The sequence below is a fragment of the Leptonychotes weddellii genome, chromosome 8, assembly GCF_054177405.1.
Source record: "Leptonychotes weddellii isolate Sample4059 chromosome 8, ASM5417740v2, whole genome shotgun sequence".
NCBI lineage: Eukaryota > Metazoa > Chordata > Mammalia > Carnivora > Phocidae > Leptonychotes > Leptonychotes weddellii.
Window position 1 is genome coordinate 42450332 of NC_138376.1, and position 17604 is coordinate 42467935.

Below are 17604 nucleotides of genomic sequence, written 5' to 3' on the forward strand. Positions count from 1 at the left end.
TTTTGGAGGTATGGGATGCACATATATAGAAATGAATAGCCATATAAGTGCAGCTAAGAAGGAAGTAAATGTTATAGTAATCAGAATAACATAAAAGGGCATCCTGCATTTTCTCAGAAAGTCCTAGTCAGTTACCATTGATTTGCTTGGTGAATTTCATGAATCCAGAACTTAGAAAATTTGTGGTTTTCAGAGGACTTCATCTTAGTTTTAATCTATAATAGGTCATCAACACATGTGATAAAACATGTTACATATTCTAGAACATAGGTTATTTTCCTTAAGGGCGGATGCCATAAAAGATTGTTTTGGTAAGTATTTTAGTAAAGTTCATAGTTGCTTTGCCATTCGTAAGCCTTTCCCCAAGGCTAACTCTGGTATGGGTTTATGTGTGGGTTGTTGGGGTGGGTCCTACAGTGATTCCAAGTTTTCCTGGTTAGTTGAAATATGGCTTTGGGGGGATTCTGCCTGTGGACTTCAGGTAGTTTTATGTGCTTTAGTGATTCCCAGCCCCCCAAACCAGAAATGAAACTCCAATCTAGCAGAAAGTTTTAGATGGTTTGGGTGGGGAAAGGATAACAAATAACTAAAACATGAACTTTCTTGTAGTGAGTATGAATAGGAAACATTGAGATATTCTCAAAAATGAATCTGTAGACTGAGATGTGCTCTAAGTGTGTGCTAACCTGCACCCGGAGTTTCAGATTACTTGCTCTGCCTCTGGAGAGTCCATGGTTTGTATTTCAAAACAGCAAATCCTGGCTGTTTCTGTAAGTAGTTTGCACCAACAGATCCTTTTCCAAATAGCTCAAAACTAAGAACCTCACAGTTCCATAAGAGAGGAAAACCTAGTCACCTCAGAAGATGGGGTACATATCCTACTGTGCACACTAGGGCAGGTATCCCATTACTGCCCCAGTGCACAGGGCTGATTCTTGAAGAAAGACCCACAGGGAGATATAACAGGTAGATCCATGAAGAGCTGTGATTTTGTTTGCTCCCTGCACTGCCCCCCTGCCAACATGAATCCAAATGCAAAGATTTACTCAGGACTCAGGATAACAAGCTCCTGCTCCAACACCCATCACAACCTGATGAGTTAGCCTCTTCCGTGGGAATTTAGTGTGGTTTTGTCAATTACCAATATGCTTCCCTCGTGATTCTTACTATGAATGTCTTTAAAGTTAACTGAGTTGTAATCAGTACTTCTCATGTTTTCTTGAATTTCTTTTTATTTCAATAGTTGTGATGAATATTTAATAGACAGTCCACAATGATCCTTTCATATTTCAAGTTATATTCAAATTTATTCAAAGATAAGATCACTAAGTATTACTAGAGAAGTCTACATAAATAATAGAACTGATGGTACAGACCTGCATTTAATAATTCTGTCCCCATATGATTTGCCTAGGTTACAGAAATATTTTTTCTTAACATAGTCTTCCTGCTCCTCTTCTCAACTTTGATATATTACTTTTTGTTATTTCTAGCAATGCTTTCTATTACAAGAGATAAAATTTCAGTCATTTCAATGTTAAAAATAACCATGAAATCAACCAAAAAAAGTGATTTAATCAAAGTACCCTGAATCAATGGAAAACAGTTTTGTTTTTGTTTTTGTTTTTTGTTTTCCATGAATTAAAAACTGCCTTAATATTCTTAGGATCACAGTGACCTTTCCTTTGGCAATTTGGGTGTGATCTGAGAATTATCAAAGTGGATTATATGTATCAATCTATTCTTAGCATTGCAACTGAAACATTGAGATGAAAGTCGGACCTTATATTTTTCAATAGTTGAGTAACACCATCCTGGTTTTTACCAAAATTGATGAAAGAGAAAATATGGTAAACTGGATACATAAAACAAACATGGGAGATCATAATGTTTCCAGGATATGGCATCTTGCCATTGACCACAGCCTCTTGGAACAAGATAAAGTCATTGAAATAGTTAACAGATGTTAGCCATACTAGAAATATAAAAGTTCTATTGCTAAAAATTATGTACGGTCAGATGGAGATTTGGCGCTTGGGCCATAATTTAACTGACTTGGCAAATGGTAAGTTGAGATGCAGAGGCATAATGCATAATATCAAGGCCACACACTTTGCACACTGTGCAGGAGCTCATAAACTACTGACAATATGTATACTGTGCTAAGCCAGCTTGATTAAGTATTAACACAGCATTTGATACTTAGGGAAATCTGAAGTCAATTTTCACATCTACTAAATTAAAAAGTTATTTCTATAAGAGCAAAAGAGTAGACTTTTCTCCAAATTCAAAAGCATGTCTACAAATCGTATTATTTAGTTTCAGCTTGCAATTTACCAATGATTGGTATTGCTTTCCACTGATTTTGTAATCTATCCGGTAATACTCTTTAAAATTATATTTTCCCACTCTTGTCTATCACTTCACATTTCAGAACAAGTTGACAGTAATGAATTTCAGATAAGTATCTGTAGCTGAAATGGATCTTCCCAGCCTTGAGTCACAAGTTCATTCAAGTCAAGCATTGAAGGAGGCTTGTGCTACTTTAGAGTTTGTGGTTTTATTCACAGCTTTGCAAATAAAGTCACCAGCTTCCATCACTTTGTAAAGATTCACACCCTGGTGGATTAGGGAGAAAGAAGACGAAACAGATTTCATTTTATTAGTAGTTAATTAACAATCTGAAATTACTTAACAAAATGTTACTCATTGTTGATTTGAGAGTAACATTTGTCTTCTTCATGAATCACAATCAGCATTTTGGATTTTTGTTTTATTAAAGCATATCTTGAATCTGACTCATATAAAATTATAGGCTATCTATCCCTGAAAAAACTCAGTGTAATTCAGGGTAGTATCTAAATTCTAGGCAAGACAATAACAGAACTAGGAACAATCTACAAAATACCAGTGGAGGGCAGTTAAAATTAGTATGGTTTGGAGGAGTTCATAGATAAGGACTTAAGAAAAAACCTTTTTACTATATAAACAACTTGATAAACGTATGAGCAATACAAGAAAAGTAACTATATAATTTTAACGATACTCAGAAACACTATCAGTATGATATTGAAGGAAATAGTTATAGGTCAAATAAAATGAAGTAGTATTTAGTACACATCTGGAACTTGTTTTCCTGAGAAGCTGTACTGTTTGAAAGCATAAACAGGATCAACAAAGGCTTAGGTAAATCCATGAGTGACAGGTAGGTGGTTGGGTATGAAGGCCAAGTTCAGGGCATGCTCCTCATTTCTTGGGCTTGGTGTAACAAAAGATCCCCATCAAGGTCTCCACCCAGCACCTCATCTGTCACTATAGGGGAGGTAGAGCATTAGGTGGATTACCCAGAGATTTGCCCTCAGGTAGCATTTCATAAACTCCTATGTCTTAACATGGACTAGAAACAATGTGGACTTAAAATTGAACAGACTCAGGCTTCCTTGCTATTAAGTAGTTCTTAATATTTATGTAAGTCTGTCATTTTCTTAAGAGAGACAAATATAAATATAGGCCCTTTTCATAACAGTGATCATGAGATCATCGTTTTAATACAGTCAATTCTCTCTAGAAACTTTTAGAGCAATGTTTCCTTTGTAGTTTACTTCTCTTTAAGAATGATCAAGAAAATTATTCTGTAAAATGATACTTATAAATGATTCTCTTTGTCTTTTTGCTATAAAGTTGTTCTTCGGTTATCAACATTTGCTTTGGTTTGAGATTGTCTTGTCCTGGGAATGGCTTTAGGTAGAATATGTTAGGCACATTTTATTTGACATCCTAAATGGAGTGCTATTTAAGTTTTATGAATAACTAGCTACAAGTGTCTATCACTTTTGAATTACACCCAGCAAGGGATTATAGACAGATCTTAGTCACCAGTGTTCTTTGCTTTCCAAGAATTCCATTGATAATAAGTATGTACTGGGATTTGCTGACATTTTACACAAAAAAATTCATTTTGGCCTTTCTCTATCATTTTACCTAACAGATATCATTATAAAATAATATTGGCTTTATTATTGAATAATTTGTCAGGTGCTTAAATATGTCTCATGTACTATGATATGTTCTGGGTTTTCAAGAACCTCATGTAAAATAAGGCTTCTGTCCTCAGGCTGTTTAGCGTCAAGCAGGCAATATGGACCCCTGTTGAGAGGAGTCCCGTATTATAATTAAAGTTACTAATAGAGATATGCTCAGGTGATTATGAGGGCGAGGGTGGGGCAGTAAACCCATTGAGGAAAAGAAAATAGAGAGGAGTGTGTCAGGAGTGTGAGGAAGGGTACATTCTGACCCGAGTCTTACTTGGGGAGTATGAGTCATTGAGAAAGAGGACAGAGGGGGCACTGCAGCCAGAAGAACAGTACAAAACTTCTAAAAAAAAAAAAAAAAAAAAAAAAAAAAAATGCCATGCTGTATATGTAGAATGATGGGCAGAGATGACCTGAAAAGGCATGAAGAGGCCATATTGGGTACAAGAACACAGCTTTGCTTTACAGGAAATGAGAATCCACTGATGAGAACTCAAGCGGAAACAAGGCATATTCATATTTGTATTTTGGATGAAATTCTCTGATGATAGCATGGAAGATGAATTTAAAAGCAAGTCAGAAGTCTGCACACCAGTGTGGAGGATGAATACCCAGGAAAGAGCTAAGGAATTATGCTGACATAGCTATAGCAAGGATATTAAAGAACAAACAACCAAAATATCTTATAAGTCAAATTAGTGACTCTTGGTAAGTGATATGGCATGGGAACCATAGTAACACTAGATCCTACAGAGAATCTTGGCTTTTTAGCCTAGGTAGGTGGTTGAATTGTAGCTCCAACCCCATGTAACAATTCTCTCCTTAAATTTTGAATGCTTGGGAATGAAGCCATGGTTTATTTGCATTTCAGCCCTCAAGTTCTAGAACATGACCTGATACATAAGATGCATCATAGCATCAGCTGGGTTCAATTCAGTCATCTAAATCTCCAAGAAAGAATCTAATTTGCCTCAGTTTTTATCATGGCCATACATTTCTACCAGAAATGATTAAGCTACTGTAAATGAAATAATAGGTACTCCTAACCACGAAAGATGGGCAATAGCTTTTGGTGTTTATCCCAAGAGATACCCATCTCCTAGTGAATGTGATTGAGCATTTCTATGTAATGAGCATAGCTGTAATAATTTCTTGTTGGCTGCAGGGAAAGCTAGACACAGAAATAAGATCCTGATACAACCTCAGGGTAGGTTTAGAGGTAGAAGCACACAGGTTGGCATGGAAGTCCTAAGGGAGGAACCCAACAATATGAGGTTAGGCAGGGAGACACTAGAAGACTTTTGGGGGTGGGTGCAGCTCAGTCTCCAGGTGAAATCGAGGATGGGGAATAAGGCCATCTTAGTGGTGATGGAAGCAAGAGCCAGGAGTAGAGGTGAGAAATAAAATGGTGTGGAAATGGGAGCTACAAGCAAGTGGTACTGCAGGAGCTGTCATGTAAGTAGAGTGAAGTGAGAGAGAGAGAGGTAAAATTCCATGTTGTAATCCAGATGAGGCTTTTACATCTCAGAAAACATTTTGAACTTCTAATCATCTGTGAACTTTTTTCTTTTATATTTTTGCCCTCCTCCCCTCCAAAAAAATCTGCCTTACAGACTAGTAAGCAATGTTAACGAACATGTGGCAAAACAAAGTGCTAATTTAGGTGGATGCTATAGAGGATGTGACTTTTCAGGAACTTTTTTAAAGAGACAATTCTTGCTGTCCAGTGTCTCACGTACTAAGTAGTATTAAGCTCTCCTCTTTCTTGATCATTCCAATAGTGCCCTGGGCTCTTTTTCAGAAGCCCGAGTTGTCACTGCGAGAAAATCAAGTTCTCTGTTTCCTCCTAGGAAAACCTCCATCCAAAACAAAAGCACAGAAACAACAATCCTAATGCAAAGACACAGACTCTCATTCACAGTGTGTGAAATCAAATGAGATGATACATGAAAAAGTACTTTGGAGGTCATGAAGCACTATAAAAATGTGAAATGGTAGCATTATTGGTGATGGGGCTACAGCAGTAAGTTACTTTATAAAGCCCCTAAAGAGTTTTTATTGTATTTTCCCCACTGTGCATTTTAGCAAACAGCAAAAGTGTAGTAAAACTTTGACCTTAAAATTGCTTCCCAAATCTGAGACACATTCCCATTTGTATCTGAAAGGCATGAATATTAAAATATGTTAAATGACTTACTGTGTTGAGCCCCAAGCCATTAAGCATATATATCAAATCCTCAGTGGCTACATTTCCAGAAGCACCTTTTGCATAAGGGCAGCCACCTAATCCGGATACTGCCGAGTCCACCACATTAATCCCCATCTGGAAAACAAACCAGAACACTCAGGGCTTGTCTATTTATGGCATGTAAATTGTTGAATTTCTATTTAATCTGTTCCAAAGAGCAAATAAGCAAAATCTAAACCCGTTATCCAAACATATTCACTTACTCACCTGCTGCTAGAACAGTCCCCGGGGGTGCTGATTTCTTTTCTACCTAATCTTGTATTTTAGGCTAACAGAAACTCGAAGGATCTCAGGAAGTAGAATAATCTTAGATCAAAATAAAATGGTGTTATTCATTGTTAATCACATGACTGTAGGGGGTGAAGCTTGAAGTAAGATGAATTCATTCCCAGATTGTATAGATTCTCCAACCAATTCTCTAGTTTGATCCTAATACTATTATGTAAACACAAAATACTTCCAACACCACAACTCAGAGTCAAGGTGCCTTAGAAGACTGGTGGTAGTAGTAGGGTCACTGTTTGAAATAGGATGTTTTAGGCTCAATTCACCCATTTGATTCACTTGATCTTTACTGAGCCACTATTTTGCGTACCCAGCCCGGCTTCTTTGGGAGAAATGAAGAGCTATTTGGGAGGCAAGACTTCCACTACTAACAATAGCATCATCTCACATTTACTGAGTCCTCATTAAGTGCTGGATATTATTCCTAACACCTTATGATAGTAACCCATAATCTTCCCCCAAGCCCCATGAGGTAGATATCCTTCTATCATCCCCAAATCACAGATGAAGAAACTCAAGTATAGCAGGATCACAAAATTTGCCCAAGGTCACGTCTGTCTCCAGAGAGTTCACACTGGAATTTATGGTTTCTGGAAACAAGCAAATTGATACAGGTCATGTATGTGGGGATATCAGAGGTAGGGGATATGTGTGTGCTGGAGATGTCCTTGAAGACATGATTACAGTGGGGTCTGAAAGGAACCCTGAAGATCAGAGGATTGGAGAAGACTGGAGAAGAGAGGCAGGCATGTCATACCTTGTAAAAGGCACAGTTGGATGATCAGAAGCTACCAAGAGGCATAATCTGATTATTCAACTCCTGGATATTAAAGAGAACAAGTAACATGACTTCTGCTAAAATGAGAAGCCCCTTAAAGCAGAGATCTTGGGCAGCACGTTAGGTCAGCCATTCGCATTCCCAGGATCAGAACCATACATTGTGGCTACATCTCCAGAGTCAGCCTTACAAGACCTGGGCTCAGACTTGAGAATCTGAGCTTTTCACAAGATCACGGATGCTGCTCTTGCTGCCAATCTGGGGATCACACTTCCTTTTGTTTTTCTTTTTGATTAACTTTTTATTTTAGAGCTTCAGATCTTCAGAAAGCTGGTGAAGAACAGAGCATTCCCATATATAATGCACCTAGTTTCCCATATTGCTACATTATCTTACATGATTATGGTAACTCTGTCACAGCTGATGGAACATAATCGATATGGTATTAATGTCCACACATGATTCCGATTTCCTTATTTTGAACTTAATGTTCTTGTCTGTCCTTCAGTTTGGATTTGTCCAATGTTTTTCTAATGGCTAAACTAGAATTCTGAAATATTTCAAGGAAGACCACAGAGGTGAAATGCCATTCTCAATACATCGTATTAAGGGTACACACTGTCAACAAGATTGATGACTGATAAGCACCTTGATCACCTGGCTGAGGTAGTGTTTGTCAGGGTTCTGCAGTAAGGAAGCCTCTGCTCCCCACTTTCCTGACTGTACTCTCTGGAGAAAAGTCACTATGTGCACCTCACACCTAGGGGTAGAGAGTATCTACAGAAATCACTTGGAATTCTCCCATTTGGGAGATTTGTATATTCTCCTCGATTTATTCAAACACTGTTTTTTATCAGTAGGCACTCAAGGTTTTTTTTTTTTTTCAGTTTGGTTTAGAATCCAATATTATATATTTTGTGGATCAGGTTGTTTAAGATTTGGTTTTTAGCAGCTCTTTCAGTTGGTTCCTGTGTCTTTTTGTCATAACAAAGGGACTGTGTTTTGAACCATTCTTCTAGATTTCGCCTTGAGACTTAAGATACCTACACCAAAGCCTACAAGGTTTAAAAAAATTTTTTTTTGGAAGATAGACCAAAACAGTTAACAGAGGTGATCACTGGGTGGTATGATTACAGGTAATTTATTTTAATTTTGTTTGTCTTTATTTTCCGATTCTTTCACAATGAATGCTAATTATATATAAAGTATTTAAAAAAAAGGTTTCTGTAAACTTTCGCCTGTGGTAGAATAACATTATGTAAAAGAGAATGAACGTAAATGAATCCAAGGCTCATTTTCTTGATTAACATCATTATTTTGCAACTAAGTGATCTTTCTAGGGTGTGAGACTGCAGGGTTAATCTGCATACAAAATCTTTAAATAAGACATGATCTGAGTGAAAGGTTACCTGGAAAATGGCCTTTCCCTATTTCCTAGAATCTGAAGAGCTGTAGACCTGGGGATTTTCTATCTGTAAGCTCTATTCCCAAGTTAATTGAATCAATTCTATGCACTATGTGGCTTTAAAGCAAATTTGAAGAGTTTGTTAAAGTATATATTACCTGTGAAGGAGAACATAAAGATATTAATGTTTTAATATACTCTCTTGAATTCTCTTTTTAAAAAAAAAAATCATGGTACTACTTTAAAAGCACTTTTTATGCAGTATCTCCTAAATTCTGACCTCTATTAAATGTTCAATTCTACTCCCTAGAAATCTTAATGGATAATGTTATCCATATACTAAGCTATGATCTAATTCTTAAATAAGCTGCTTTAGGAGCACCTAGGTGGCTCAATTGGTCAGGCGTCTGACTCGGTTTTGGCTTAGATCATGATCTCAGGGTTGTAGGATCTTAGGGCTCCATGCTCAGTGGGGAGTCTTCTTGAGATTCTCTCTCTCCCTTTCTCTCTGTGCTCCCTTCTTCCCCCCTCATATGAACTTGCTTGCTTTTGCTCACACTCTCTCTCCCTAAAATAAATAAATCTTCAAAAAAATAAACAAGCTGCCTTGAAACTTTGCAACTATGAAAATTTTGTTTTACTATGTATATTTTCTTTACATCTACTCCCCTATTCCATTGGAAATGATACATACTATGATGTAAACAAGTTATTGACAGAGTAGGAAGAAAAACATTTATTTTCTACATTTATTCTTGATGGTAAATAGAGGGACAATTTTTGTACTTACTGAAATAATACCATGTATTTGAAGATAATAGATGGGATCTTAGATGATTTTATCATACAAGAGATTGTCTTCATTAAAAGATGATTTGTAGATACTCCCTTTCCCATGTCTCCAAACACAAACCACTATTTTCATGCTTTCACATTCCTATGGGTATGGGTGTGTGTGCACACATGTGTGTTCCCGGTGTGTGTGTGTGTGTGTACGCGTGCTCACACTCAAACATGAGCAGGTTTTTGCACCATAGATTGAAAAACAAAGCATTTGTTTTGAGGGAAAGTACATCTTTAGATGAGAAACCACAAGGTGGCAATGTAGCTTCAAAATCCACCAATTTAAAGTCGAGCATTTACAACCCCACTGTGTTCCAGCCTCCCAAAATGACAAACATGTAAATAAATCACTTTTGAAAAAAAAGTTATTTTTAATAATATAATGAGGAACTTTCACTAATGGTATAGAATAATAAAAAATATACTGAACCACAGTTTGTAGTCTTCCTTTGACTTGAACATGTTTATGAAGTACATTCTTTGTGCCAGCAATTGGAATCCATACAAAGTACTGTAGCTCATGGAGTTCAGCATTAGAAATTAAAATTACATATTTTGTCACTGAGAAGTAGCATACTATTATCAAGCTAGGAACCATTTTCCTCAGAACTAAGGGAACTAGTAGTCCTCCCTAAACTAAAACCCAGAACTCAAAGTGTTGAGGTGTCCTTGGCTCCCACCTTCCTCCAAGCTCATGATTAAAGCTATTAATCCAGTAACCAGGAAATGATAAACTTGACTTTAGTTACGTGTGCTCTGTCTGCTTGAGTTCTACACTTATGTGCTTGGACTTAGGTGCTGAGAAAAATGAATAAGATATTAGTAGCCACTTTTTCTGGAAAATGGTAAATTGTAGATAAACCATGAGCACATCATTCTGTGCTACAATCTTAGAAGTATTAATTTTGTGTAGTGCTTAAATGCCCTGACCATGCTGATATGCTAACGAAAAGTACATCTTGACTTTTTCTTAGTGCTGTTAAGAACTTATTTCCCAAATAAAATAAGAAATCCTTAAGAGGAGTCAAATCTTTTTGCAAAGCTTATAATGTCCTATATCTTCATGATTTAAAAATATTTAGTGAAATCTCAAATTTTAGGTATTGAGGATACTAAAATCTTAAGGAACATGTACAATTTTGATATGTTAATTTTTGAAATGACATCTTTACCCTCTAAGATCAACTTTTTCTTTAAAAAATCTGTAATGTTAGATTTAATTTAAAATGAGATGTTTCTGATGGTGTAAGTTACCCATTTTTGGATTTAAGTTACTTGGGTGGGGAAAGATAAATGTTCATGTGGGATAAATATTAAAAATGTACTCCTTTTGAAATAGCTGTCTCCTCAGCCATTCCTAAGCCCGTGTACCCTCCAACAGAGGATTGCAATTATCCAAGCATAAGGTGCTGCTTGTATTCCAGTGATCAGGCCAGATAACACTAATGGAGCAGGGCACTCTTGCCAATAAGCCCAGAGCTTGCCTTGAGCTACTTCTCAACCAGCATTCTAAAGGGTTACTATATACTGAGTTATGATACCACCTGAGAAATAACACTGTTTGCATTCATGTGTACTGGGAATGTAACATGTAAATCACAGATAATGAACAGTTAGCATACATGACTTAAGCCCAGTGTTTTAATTAAGTGAAGTATATACCAAAATTGGTATGTAAATGATGATAGGCATATATATTGCTGTTGGGGGATAACTAAGCTAGTGGTGACACTTTCATATAACCTCCCTCTTCTTTGAAAAAGTTTTCCTACATGCTTCATTCTTCTTTGCCTTACTACACATAATGAGACAGATTATATTCTTACCTTCATTTAGTATATTTCAAATGGAGATAGAAATGGGACTGTGTACATAGAAGGGGGGGTAAGGAAACGGATAAACAGATAACAAGGGAATTCTCAATTTCAGTAAAATAAAATAATAGACTATTAGTGAACATTTATTGAATGTTTATTTTGTCACAGATCCTGTGTCTTAGGCCTTATATATGATAAAGCCGCACAAAGTTAGGGTGAAATGCGTAGTAACCCATGTCCATTTTACTGATGAGAAGACTGAAACTCCAAGAAGATAAGCACTATTTCCTGCTTCAAACAGTGTAAGACAGAGGAAGAATGCAAATAGCTGTGTGCTACTGTCAAATTTTAATTGTTAACATTTCATTAATACTGTATGCCAGGCACATGACTAAACACTTTGCATGGTTTCATTTAATCCATGTAATAACGTCAGGAGGCAAGGTGTGAATTAGGAAGAGAATGTTGACAAATCAAAAGGCTTCATTTTCTTAAGACGCTTTTTTCAACTTTCTGAAAAGTCTCTACACAATGTAGTAATAGGAGGCTTTCAAGAAAGTAAATGATCATTGTCCAAAGGGTTTTTTCCTAGGAAGCTAGCCCAAGAAAATAGCTAGAAATGTTATAGATTCATGGTTCAAGAATAGATATTCTTTGTAGCATGATGTGTAATAGGAAAAAAAGGCCATAAGTTAAATGTCCAATAATAGGGAAAGAGTTAACAAATTATATTAGACTATTATGAAACCATTAAATATTTTCAATGAATATGTAATGGTTCTGTGACTGTAGGTTAGCCAGTGATGTGCAAGCAAAGTGATGCAGGCCATTTCTAGAATATTTCTTTTCAGAAATTCTGTCAATAGTCAAATGCAGATGACAATGAGGCCTTAGGGAATGGTGAGCCAAGAAATGGGAAGAGCCTGGGTCCATGAATTACCATGTGGAGGAGAGATAGCCACTGACAAAAACCTGTTCAGTGAGGAGGAAACATCCATGTGTTTGAGCCGTTATTCGTTTTGGGGTATACAGTTATATCAGCCAATTAGAAATAATATTCCAATTGATGGCATAGATTAAAATCTACATTTTTCCAGCTATTTTCTATTCCATCTGTTTTGTTTTTCCTCTTTTCTATCTTTTATTTTTTAATGATTCCATTTTCTCTTTTATTGACAATATTTCTACCTCTTTAAATTTTTTAGCACTCTATGGTTTACAGTATAAACTTTAATAAGTCTACCTTCAACTCTCCATGGCACAGGTAGGGAAGGACCTTACAATAGTATATTCTCAATTCCATCCAACCATCCTTTGTGCTATAGTTTCCCTACCTTTACTTTTATATACCCATAATACATTTACATACCCATGAAGTGTTGTTCTTTTTTTGCTTTAGGCAGTTACCTTTTAGAGCAATTAAAATTTAAAAAATTATCTTGATTCACTCCACTTTTTCTCTGAAGAAACTTGACAGGAATAAGAATATCAGAGATTCAAATCCTAGTATTTAGTTAACACTCATCTTTTGGCGGTAAAAGAAGATGAGTTAGTGAAAGACATGAGGAGTTCAGGAGGAGGTCCAATGTCACAAGCCAGAGTAGGGGAAGTTTCTCTAAATTTTTTTTTTTTTTGAGAGGGGGAGAGAGTGCGAGGAGGGAGAGAAGGACAGGGAAAAATCTCAAGCAGGCTCCATGCTCAGTGTGGAGTCTGACGTGGGGCTATATCTCATGACCCTGAGATCATGACCTGAGCCAAGATCAAGAGTCATACACTTAACCAACTGAGCCACCCAGGTGCCCCAAAGTTCCTTTAAATACTTATACCACAGTGACGAATACCTCACCTACATAAGGAAAGTAAGACCTGAGAAAAATCTGTATTTATGAAATTGACAAATTTTGATATTGATGGGTTCAGCAGAGACCAGACTAGGAGAGCTGGGAATTAACTGAAAAAACAAATGGAGGTCATACAGCCTAGTTCTTAAAAAATCAGTTTAGGGAGACTTGTATTTGAACTTGTTCTGCCACTTGTTAACTGTGTGATGTTGATGTTACTTCTCTGTCCCATCAGCTATAAGATGAATATAATAGTACTGAATCATGGGCTTGTTGAGGACTCAGTGGGATCTTCCATGGAAAGTGCTTATCACATAGGATGGCACATAACACACAGCAAATGTTGGCTTTAACAAGTATATGTCAAGGGTACAGAGACAGAAGACATGTGGTGATAAAGAAGAAAACCAGGGTATAATTGGGGGTATATGAATGGGGAGATATGGAGGATATTTGAGACCTGTAACTTGGAAGGCTTAAGGGACAGAGGTAAGTAAATGGAAGTAAAGAATGATACCACACATAGAAGAGAAAATTCACAGAGAAAAAAAACCTTAGAGAGTGTAGATGAGTTTGGAATTAAGGCAGAAACATGGAGTTTAGCTAGAAATTAGTGGAGAATACTATCCTTTGAGGTGGGATGGACAGAGGTACAGAGATATGTTAAGGGAACACAGACCCTGAGGTCTTCACAGAAATAAATGATCAATACTCTCAGAAACACAGTAATTAGTTAATCGGGGAGTTAGTTCAGAAACAAGTTAAGTCCTTTTTAGCTCCCTGACACTAGCTTCTCTTGGACCAGCCCTACCCTCCACTTAACACACTCTTGGATGTGTGCACAGAAGTGGATGCATAATGAAGAGGAAGGAAAGGGGACGGATCCATAAATAACACCATGCAAACAATAAAAAAATGTACCTATACATATGGAAGTGACTTTTTAATAAGAATCTGTAAATCCCAGATTTTTACAACTAGAAAACTTAGTCAATTTTCTCTATGATTGATTAATTGATTTAAAGGGAACTAAGCCCCGGAGTTCCTAGTGGGGCTACCAAAATTCACAAAGGTCATTATTCTAGAGATGGATCTAGAATTTAGACCTTCATGTTTTTGTAATTTCACTGGTAGGAGGTAAATAACTTCCAATTCCAAATTAATGTTAGTGGGAGGCCTATGTAATAGTGTAAATATGCTATACTAAATATTAAGTAAATATTAAGTAAAAAAAAAAAAAAAGTTACAGAATGAGAGCACAGTCATGCCTGATAAGAATTAGATGTTACAGTGTTATTAGTACTCACAAACCAAGGAGTGCTTGGGATAGTGGGAAGACCAAATTTTGGTAAGAGGAGGGGAGTCAAAATAGCAGGTAATATATACAAACTATATGAGGGCAAGAGCCTTCCTCTGTCTCACTCCATTATAGGCTCAGCATGTAGCATAGCACTCAGAACATGATGAGTTATTTCACAAGTATTTCCGAAAGAATGGAACAAATAATGTACCTAAAAGAACAATGAATGCAATAGCAAGTCCTGCGAGCAAGTATAACCATACATGGTAATAAGTGAACTTGATACAATTCAATTGGAAACACAGAACTGCATAAGGAGGATACTAAAATAAATGAAACAGTTCAGTGGATCACCACCTACTTTGTTTGCTCCCTAAACCTCCTTCTCTTCATACTGCCTTCTCATAAAACGGGTTCCTGGAACCTGTTTGTTCAGTGACTCCTTATTAATCCTCAGTGCAGCTGATGGACCTAAATTGGATCAATCGCAGTCTCCTCCCCCATAATTTAGAACAGAAACAAAGATAGAATCCACCTTTCTAAAAGGTGAGATGTAGGGTGCCTGGGTGGCTCAGTTGGTTAAGCGACTGCCTTCGGCTCAGGTCGTGATCCTGGAGTCCCGGGATCAAGTCCCGCATCGGGCTCCCTGCTCAGCGGGGGGTCTGCTTCTCCCTCTGACCCTCTTCCCTCTCGTGCTCTCTGTCTCTCATTCTCTCTCTCTCAAATAAATAAAATCTTTAAAAAAAAATAAAAGGTGAGATGTAGAGCATATGAGGTATGGACAAGCAACTTTTTCCATGAGCAATGCAAAGTAGAGAAATTGAGTCTGCAGTAAGAGGGAAAAGGAAGCATCATTGAATTAGAAATGTCCCTTGAATTCCAGACAGCGTCTCAATCTTTCTGAGGTCCAGCTTCATTTCCTCCCTTTGTTTTTGAAATAACGTTTAATTAGAGCTATGCCAGGTGCGTTAAACCATACAATAATTGTAGGAAGTAGGTATTATTATCATTTTCATTTTATAAGTGAGAAAACTGAGCCACGGAACATTTAATATGATCATGCATGATGTTACATATTTGGTAAGTGATGTAAGCTGAGATGCAGGATCAGGTGGAAAAACCTCTAAATCTCTGCTCTTGACTTGTGTGTATACTTCTCTAAGAGGTTTCCACGGGACATCCCTGTATCCTCATAACAGTCTCCTTTTTGCTTGAGGTAGCTTGAGTTGGCTACTGTTACTTGGAAACAAAGAATAGTAACTAACACATCATTAAGTTAGTGACCTGGTGGAGAAGATATTCATAAATACAGAGAACAATAATGTAGAGTGTGGTAGCTGCTATGAGAATTACAAACAGAGCTATTCAGAAACACCAGTGACACAGTATCTATATTTTGCAGTAGAGCAAGGAAGGAGGGGCAGTGTGAAAAGGTTGATGAATAGTTTGGCTCTGCTTTGGGCCTTGAAGGATGTTGACAAGTGGAGGATGGTGAGGGAAAAGATACTCTACAGAGAGGGAACAGCTTGAGAAAAGGCACATATGATGAACAGGCCAAGGATGTACTGAGAATATTTTAATGAGACTTATATTGTAGGGGCTGTTGAGGTGTGGAAGGAGTACAGTTCCAGATCATGATAGGCCCTGAATGCCTTTCTCTGGGGGATGAAATTTATTCCCTAAGAAATAAAGAGCTACTTATGGTTCATGAATAATCATGACATCATCAGCATTTGTTTTACTCAAATTTTGTTATCAGGGGAGCAATAACTGAGATGGATAGAAGGTTGAGAAATATGTAAGTAGAAGTACTTGTTAGAAAATTAGTACAATGCATGAAGTCACTGGTGATGAGTACTTAAAATGAAGCAGAAGGGGAAAAAGATTTTTGTTAAGGAACAAATTTGACATTTATGAGGTAAAATAGTGTCTAAATGAATAATAATGGAAGAAAGAGGTGTCATTGACAAAAGCAGTGATTTCTAGCTTTAATAACTAAGATGATCCATTAACTGGAATGGGATATAGAATCAACTCTAGTGAAAGGTAGAAGATGGTTTCTTGGAAATCATTACAGATATAAAAAACTGGATATTTAACATGTCGCTTCTTAAAGCATCCCTGCTTGTTCAAGACTAGCTTTAATTCTTAATCTTTCATTGCATACCTATTTCTTCTCATTTACATCTGGGGTGATCCATGGCTTTGGTAATGTTCAAATTTATGGTTAAGCATTCTTATAACCCAAAGAACTGGCCTCCACTGGGTAGTGGAATAATTTAAAAAGATATGACAACGTGCTCCCTGAGTTGAAAGCTCCTCTTCTCCGCTGAGTACCAGGGATGTGGTTGGGGGAATGGGTGTTAGGAGTTCCAGATAGGTTTAGGGGAGCCCTAGAATACAGGGACTGGTCCTGCTTCCAAACGTGTATGCTGGAGGGCGTACAAGACTCAAAATCTCCCATCCAGTTGGGTGGGATGCCAGGGTAGCAAAAGTGAAGTGAGGAGCCTGGCAAGTGGGACCTAAGGCAGCCTCAAAGATAATAGGCACTCAAACCTGGCCATCAGAACAGGTAATCCCTGGGTAATGGTGGATGGATACTCAAACTCCTTTCAAACTAAGTAAGAGCATAGTAAGAACAAGAGGCAAAGAAGGGCAGGGGAAATTTGAGACACTGAGTTTTGAATGGAAATGACTAAGCTGATTAACATAAGTATTCAGCCATTAATTAGGAGATATTTGGGGCATTTAAACTGAAGGTTCATTAAACTGAACTGAAGTTTAAAGCATTTCACAATATTACATCACTACATGAATATTACTACTCAATCCTTGTTGTTCATTTCAAATAGTTCAAGTTCGGTCTCCTCCCTCCCTCCCTCCCTCCCTCCCTCCCTCCCTTCCTCCCTTCCTCCCTTCCTCCCTTCCTCCCTTCCTCCCTTCCTCCCTCCCTCCCTCCCTCCCTCCCTCCCTCCCTTCCTCCCTTCCTTCCTTCCTTCCTTCCTTCCTTCCTTCCTTCCTTCTGAGAGGGGGGAGAGAGAAAGAGAGTCTTCAAC

General features: G+C 37.4%; 1 protein-coding gene across 1 annotated transcript in view; it reads right to left on the reverse strand.

The window, feature by feature from the left end:
• Positions 1–1248: 1248 nt before the first annotated feature.
• HMGCLL1 (3-hydroxy-3-methylglutaryl-CoA lyase like 1) overlaps positions 1249–17604 on the reverse strand; it is a 175473-nt gene continuing 159117 nt past the window's right edge. Inside the window, exons 8-9 of the mRNA XM_006728131.3 lie at positions 6229–6354; positions 1249–2619 (exon numbers count right to left, since the gene is read on the reverse strand). Of these exons, the coding sequence (XP_006728194.2) occupies positions 2518–2619; positions 6229–6354 (228 nt within the window). The 3' untranslated portion in view covers positions 1249–2517. The remainder of the gene's footprint in view (positions 2620–6228; positions 6355–17604) is intronic.